Source organism: Mastomys coucha, unplaced genomic scaffold (assembly GCF_008632895.1).
Source record: "Mastomys coucha isolate ucsf_1 unplaced genomic scaffold, UCSF_Mcou_1 pScaffold19, whole genome shotgun sequence".
Classification (NCBI taxonomy): domain Eukaryota; kingdom Metazoa; phylum Chordata; class Mammalia; order Rodentia; family Muridae; genus Mastomys; species Mastomys coucha.
This window is the reverse complement of record NW_022196901.1, coordinates 602920-610878: the sequence shown is the minus strand read 5'-3', so window position 1 is coordinate 610878 and position 7959 is coordinate 602920. Positions and strand designations below refer to the sequence as shown.

The window sequence follows — 7959 nt, the reverse complement described above, 5'->3', positions numbered from 1 at the left end:
TCTCAGCTTAGCTACAATGGAGGTAAAATCCTTTGGTGATGTGAGGGTCATTGAAGTACAGCCTTATTCCAGTGAAATCCATTGTCTAAAAATTGTCCTTATTTTAGGCTTTTACCACAGTAAGAGCCAAGATTTTAAACTCTACTAAATATAAAACAAACAAACAAACAAAAAGACTTTATATATTTATGTTCATTTAAGAAAATACTAGTAGTGATGTATTATTCAGATAAATTGAAATCATGTAACTTTTCTCATCATAATGCAATAAAAGTTAAAAAAAAAAGTGGCTAGATTAAACCTCTACCAAAAAGTTAGTAAATTCTAAGTGAAATATCTACTTAAAGTAATAGCAGAAATTACTAGGAATTCTGAGAACATTCTTAACTTATGGTACTAGTAATAGTAGTTTAAATTCCACTTTAAAATATTACTAACTTTGGTCACCTGGACATGCCTTCGTAGTTACTATTGATTGAGTATAATAAATTCTATGATTTTTTTTTTTACTTTTCATTTATCCTGTTTCAATTTTTAGTAGGTTTCAAAACATTGTACTTTCTGGGGGTTCATAGATATCTCTTTTATTTTTCCTAAAGATTGGGACAGGGAGAAGTTGCTTGAAGCTTGGATGTCCAACCCGGAGAACTGCTGCCAACGGTCAGGTGTGCAGATGCCAACTCCACCGCCGAGTGGGTACAATGCCTGGGACACGCTGCCTTCTCCAAGAACTCCAAGGACTACAAGATCCTCTGTCACCTCTCCAGATGAAATCAGTCTGTCTCCTGGGGATTTAGATACCAGTTTGGTATGGCTTAGTGTACTTCCATAGCTTTTAGTCTTTAAACTTTTAAACTGTGATACTGTCCTGTGGAGTGGTTGGTTGTATTACTGTCACTGAACCTCTTACTCGTTTTGAAGGTTTGATTATTTTTGTGCCTTTGTAAGTTTTTACTACTATAGAATGTGATCTCTGTATTATATAGGTTGAAAAGCAAAATATTTTCTCACTTCAAAACAGTTTGAAAAAACTATATACTACATTTTCACGTAAAAGTAGTCAATGTATCTAAATAAAACAAACTGAAATACTAAAACTCAGTTTATAGTATATATTCTTTTTTTTTTTAATTAAAGGCTTTAATACATGTCATTTTTTTTTTTAGATTTATTTATTTATTATATGTAAGTACACTGTAGCTGTCTTCAGACGCACCAGAAGAAGGCGTCAGAATTCATTACGGGTGGTTGTGAGCCACCATGTGGTTGCTGGGATTTGAACTCATGACCTTCTGAAGAGCAGTCGGTGCTCTTACCCGCTGAGCCATCTCACCAGCCCCCTATAGTATATATTCTTAATCTAAAATGAAATTTTGAAAATAATTTACTGGATGGTAATATTGTAAACCATCTATAATATATTGTGGTGATCATATGCTTGTCCTAACAAAGTTTCTGAATTCATTCAGTATATTTTCTTAATAAACGTTCTCCTTTAACAGGCACCAGTCCTGCCCTTGTGTGCAATAAACAAACAGCACCCTGCTGCTGTGCTGTGCGGGAGATTATGATGCAGTAGACTACTTTAGCCACTAATTTGTAATAAATAAGAAAGCTTCCCTTTGTCTATTGTAGGAACCATTTGGGAAGGCAAAATGCTATTTCTGTAATTCACCTTTGTAACGAAGTTTGCTTCTCCTAAGTCATGTTAGAAGATAACATAGTTTTGTATCAGACTTAATTGCATGAACACTTTACCTTGTGGGTGTGTGAGTGGGTAGGTGGGGTGGGTGGGGATAAGGGTGTGTTAGGGGGGCATTGAGTTAAGAGATGCTGATACTTGAACTCAGGTGATCAACCCTGATAGGCAAGCACTGTACCACTGAGCCACATCACCAACCCAAGTTGCCACTCTGAATATCCTGAATTGTTGTGTTCAAACACAAAGTTTCTCTGTTCCTGTGTATTTTTCCACAGTAAGCATAGAATGAAAGATACTATGCTGAAATGGTTACTTTGTAGCACGCCGTGTGATCTTGACCTGAATAGATGCTAATGATTTATTTCTTATATTTCCCTTTCCTAATGCTCAGTGCTGATTAGTAGGTAAATTTAGTTAAGTGGAAAATATAAAAAAGACAGTCAATCTTGTAGCTTTGAAGCTTTTAAATTTTTGAGATTTATAATTACTGTAATATTTTTTGTCTTTGAACTATTGAACAAAATTAATGTATTGCTTCTCTTTAGAGTATGACCCTGTTAAGTCATTTTTCTTGTACATCTCCAGTGTGACATTTGTATGTGCAGTATTTCTGTATTTGAAGATCCAGTGGATATGCCCTGTGGACATGATTTTTGTAGAGGCTGTTGGGAGTCGTGAGTACATGCGCAGCTTCTTCATCTCTTACTAATTGATAGCACTTTTGATTTCGTAATGAAATTGTCTTCATATTTAATAGTGTTGATTATTTGTATTGGTTTTTGAGTTATACTGAAAGGTAGTTTCACAAAGAAAGAATATTTTTGTCTTTCCTTCTTTATGTCTAGGAAAGTAGAACTAAACAATTGTATTAGTATTTTCTTTTATATTACATATAACATAAATTTCAGGTGCACACCTAAATATCAAGAATCAGTTTCTACCTTATATTGCAAGGATTTTAAGCATTGGTGGTCTCTGAATTTTTCAAAGCAGGCAGATAGCCTTGAAAAGCTGTAAGAATGCAGATAATTGAATTCTTTTCTGTTAATCTAAAGTCAAATTCTTACACTAGAAATTGGGTATGTATTACAGTAGAAATTTTTTTTCTCATGCTTTCTCTCATTTCCGCTTTGTAATCTGTCATAGATTTATATATTATCATGTCTTACCTTGATCTTTGTGAAACAGTTTTTGAAACTAATGCAGATCAGTATAAATGAATAGTGTAGTATAGTATATACTGTCTCTGGGGACTTTTTATTTAATGATTTAAGCAAAATATGTCATAAGTATCTTAAGCAAATCTTAAGTACTATTTTTTTCATGGAATATTGAGTACCAAGTATAGGGATGTGTAGAGCATTACATGAATGAGATAGCAAAGACTTGGTGGTTTGCTGTATTTGTTTTTTGTTTTGTATTGTTTTATTTACAGTTTTGCTGTAGTATAATTGTTATATATCTCTATATACATTTAAAATAAATTAGTTCATAAATTGAGACATGTGTACACCATGGAACTATTCCCATAGTCAAGATAATGAGTATCTCTGTTAGCCTACCAAGTTTACTCATTAGGGTCAAGAGTGGATAAAGTAGTTGCCCAAGCACTGGAAACTAAGCTCACATCCTGGAACACACATACTAGCATGCACTTATAGACCCAGTGTTAGAGGCAGGAAAGTCTGAACCCTGGAGCTCCTTGGCCAGCCAGTGTAGCTCCACAGCAATGAGAGGCTCTGCCTCAGAGGAGGTAGATGATAGTGTTTCTAGGATAACACTTCAGGTTATCTGGCCTGCACACATCTCACTCATACACCTCTCTCTCTCTCTCTCTCTCTATATATATATATATATATATATATCTTTCTCCCTCTCTTCCTCCCTCCCTCCCTCTCTCTCTCTCTCTCTCTCTCTCTCTCTCTTTCTTTCTCTCTCTCTCTTACATGTACCTGCACATCTTTCTGCCTCTCCATCCTCCTCGCCCCTCGCCCCACCTTCCCTCACCCCTGAAGATAGATAGATAGATAGATAGATAGATAGATAGATAGATAGATAGATAGATAGATAGATATATATATAGCAGACTGATCTGTGTACTGGTTTCATTTGGTGTACTTTTATGTTTTCTGAAACAGTGTAAAGCAAGACTTCATTTGGAGAGAAAGAAATGCTTTTCAAAAAGTTAGAATAAATAAGTATACCTGTTTGTTTTAGATTTTAACCATAGACTAGACTTTTAAATCAAAATCAAATTAGTGTAGCTAATACAGGTCAACTAATTCACAAGAATCAAACTCACAAACTAAAACAATTTTTGACACAGTTCTTGAGCAGAAACTCTTCTTATTTAGTTTCAAAATCTTAATCTATTATCTGAGGGAGTGTTAGCTAAGTTTGACCACTGGTGGTGGTTGGATGTGAAAATTGACCCTGTCATGAATTACTTGGATTTTTTGTTTGTTTGTTTACCTTTAATGACCTTCCTCGTATAACTAGTATCATGGAACTATCCCCTCTTCTTACCAAATACTAGCCAGAAAAAGAGGTTGGTAAGGTTTAAATTCTGTTCTTATTATTTTCGTTGATACTCTACCATCTACTTAGCATTCTCCACCTGACCCATGACAGCTCTTGTCAAACCAGACACCAGTAAAACAAATTGGGTAGTTGATGTATTGAGTTAAAAAAAATGTCTTTTAAAATGAATAGCAGTCTGCAGGGGACTGATAGTTTAACAAGTAATGGCATTTGCTTGAAAACCCCAGCTGTTTCACTTTTACCATTCCCTTTGCATTGTCACTATAGCCAGATGCTTTGAGGCATCAATGCCAAGGACTTAAAAGGAACTTATTCTTTCTACCCACACAAAGACATTTTTCCTAATAATAAGGCTTAAGCCTCATGTCTAATGCAGTCTAAATTTCCCTTGGTTTTTTTCCTCTGTTCCTAAGTACAGTGAAATTAGTAGGCAACACAAAGGACGAAGATGATAGAAAAATCAACGTTGTTGATCATGATACCAGGCAGTTATAATTTAGTTACTTGCTTTCCATTTGTTTTCTCTAGAATTGCTAAACACTGTATAATCCATAGCTAGGAATGTATCTCAATAGAATGCTTGGCTAGCATGCATAAGTTACAATCTTAGTATCATATAAACCTGGCCTGCTTGGCACATACCTGTAATCCCAACAATATATTTGAAGGTAGGCAAGAAAACCAGAAGTTCTAGGACAATATCAGTTATATAGCAAGTTCAAGACCCTTCTAGGTACATAAGACCTTGTTTCAAAAAAAAAAAATAGATCCATTAAAATCTAGATGTAAAAAGTTTGTTTCTTGCTTGTACATAGATGATATTACAACGCCATATGCAGTGTCTGGCAGAGTAAGGGAAGAAGATTAAGCCCAGGTCTTGGTAAATACCATTTCACCATATAGCTCTTGGTGTTATTTCAATTACACTCTCATAGAAAATCTTCAAAAAGAAAACATTCTTAGTATGTACAAATAACTTACATCCTCTTCTTTTTTTCTGTCAATTGATATTTTAATAGGTTTTTAAATCTGAAAATTCAAGAAGGTGAAGCCCATAACATTTTCTGCCCTGCATATGAATGCTTTCAACTTGTGCCTGTAGATGTCATAGAAAGTGTGGTTTCTAAGGAGATGGATAAGCGATACCTACAGTTTGATATTAAGGTATGGAATCAGTGTAGTAAGCCTGTGTTTTATTTCTAAATGTATATAGGAATGGTGATAGTAACTAAACTTTGAGCCAAACCAGCATTTTCTATGTAAAAAAGGCAAAGTGAAACTTAACCACTCCCCTAAAAAGCTGTTGTTCCTTTTTTATAACTGATTGATGAAAATGAATTTCAAAGTACATATTTTCATAGAACCTACTCCTTCCCTAACAATATTTTATATTCCTGAGATGAATATTTACAAACACAATTTTAACTTAGAAATTAATTATTTTATTCCAATTAATAGATTAATATAATAAATTATAATTTTGTCCCTTATGTTCTGTAGTAGTTAATAAGAAACATGAAAAAAATTGTGTGTGTAACTTAAAGCTTTTATTTCAATTGCTTTGTATAGATTTTTCCTACTCTAACTACTATTGCATAATCTTTAAAAAATGTCTTTGGTGTAAGAATTATTATAATAATTTTTATAGTATTGTCAAGGTAACATTTAGAAATTTAGTATTAAAATATAATATAATTACGCACAAGTTTCTCCTTACAGTTAATCAGAAAAATAACACAAGATATTGGCAAATTTCCGGGAGCCTCCTGGACTGGAGCAGCTTGTAAGGAGACACAGAGTTGGTTGGACTCCAGTGTAGCTTTAAAGACTTGTGATCTCTGGACATTTTAGCTTTCCAACCATATTAAGTGCTACTGTTGATAGTTTCTAAAGGAGCTTAAAAACTTTCTTGCTCGTTCTGAGGGTTAAAAGCCGCTTAGGCGAAAATGAGTTTAGCTTTTATTTCTAAGTTCTCTCTAAAAAGTTTACTCTGAAACTTCTGAGAAAGGAGAAAAGGGCCTTGTAAGAAAAGGGGATAAACAGAATGATAAAAGGTGGGACAAGGAGGATGCTAAAGAAAGAAGGATAAAGAGAATTATGCTCTCCTCTCTTTGTCATCAGCACTTACTCATCTTTGCGAATACATGAGCACATGGCAAAAAGTTTGTCACAAGATTACACATAAATTCAAGTCATAAATCATAAATTGAATTAGAAGTTTACAACAAAGAATGTTTACATGCATATCCACTAGAGAAATTTTCTAGCTAAATGTTAATCATCTGTCACTAGCTCTACAGCTTCATGGAGAATTAAAAGCCATAACTAAGTTATTGCTGAAGTTTTGTATACATAAACCCAGTCAATAGTTTATTTTCTGTCCTAGCACCTATAGTAAATCATTAGTTCCCTTTTTGTGTCCTTTGGTTAATGGTTTTACAATCTTTTGGAATGTTCACTGAGTAGTAAATGCCTGCTTGCTATCTTGGAAGTAATTAACTTGTGACACTAAAGACTGACAGAGTTCTCATTGCAGTTTTGACTATTTGAAAGGATTTAATAGGAGTGTTATTAAAAGAGCTTAATAATTACTATAAATTTAGGAATTCTGGTAGGATCATCATTAAGGTTTAAGAAATCATCTAATTGCCTATATAGCATCAAGCATACAAGACAGTAGATCTTCATCGTTCTACATAGATCTGCTCAAAAATGTGGGCTAATACCTAGTGAGTGTTATATATATTTGATAATAACATGGAAACATATTAATAGCATGAATCTTTCCTAAAATGAATTTCTCCTGGGCCTTGCCTACCAGAGCTCTATCGTAGATTTTAATCCAAGGTGAACCCATTTCAGGAAGATTACCTTCCTTGTTGGCTCCTAACAGCAAATCATTTTTAAGTTAGACATTTTCTGTGTAGACAATTGCATTTTCACCTTATTATCATTTACATGGTTTGTAGATTAAAGAGAAAAAGGATTTGAAAATCATTCTATTACTTAAGGTAATTGCCGCGTTTTTCATTCTGAGTTATTTATATTACTTTTCAGTACCGTTTTTAGTATTTTTCTTTTATTTGTTTTTAGTTGCTGTAGAAATACACTCTGTTTTAGAATTTGCAGCTAAAATAATTTCTTGTTTTTATTATGATTTTTAAACAGGCCTTTGTCGAAAATAATCCTGCCATTAAATGGTGTCCTACCGCAGGCTGTGAAAGAGCAGTCAGGCTGACAAAGCAGGGGTCAAATCCATCTGGGTCTGACACACTCAGCTTCCCATTGCTAAGAGCCCCTGCTGTGGACTGTGGCAAAGGACACCTCTTCTGCTGGTTAGTATATAAGAGGCTGGAATCAGCCTTAACACTTTGCTGACAGTTTTTATAGGTACTTTGAACCTCAAATTAGGTGTTTAAATTATAGTGTACTTGGTACTATTTTTAGTTTGTGTACGTGATATTTCCACCATACTGAGTCTTATTTAATGTGATTATGTTATTTAATTGAATTGTTTTCCCAATGGTTTGGATTGCATACTGTTATATCCATGTTATCCATAAGGAAACTCCTCCGTCTTGGCCAGGCGGTGATTGCACACGCCTATAATCCCAGTACTTGGAAGGCAGAGACAGGCGGACTTCTGAATTCGAGGCCAGCCTGGTCTACAGAGTGAGTTCCAGAACAGCCAGGACTACACAGAGAAACCCTGTCTC

At 34.4% G+C, this 7959-nt stretch overlaps 1 protein-coding gene across 14 annotated transcripts in view; it reads left to right on the top strand.

The window, feature by feature from the left end:
- The window catches only part of Ankib1 (ankyrin repeat and IBR domain containing 1), a 174553-nt gene that overhangs the window by 130686 nt on the left and 35908 nt on the right, over window positions 1–7959 (top strand). For all 14 annotated transcript variants that reach the window (XM_031379935.1, XM_031379933.1, XM_031379930.1 and 11 more), the window contains 4 exons: window positions 600–808; window positions 2288–2376; window positions 5263–5407; window positions 7412–7578. In XM_031379935.1, coding sequence (XP_031235795.1) covers window positions 600–808; window positions 2288–2376; window positions 5263–5407; window positions 7412–7578 — 610 coding nt within the window. The remainder of the gene's footprint in view (window positions 1–599; window positions 809–2287; window positions 2377–5262; window positions 5408–7411; window positions 7579–7959) is intronic.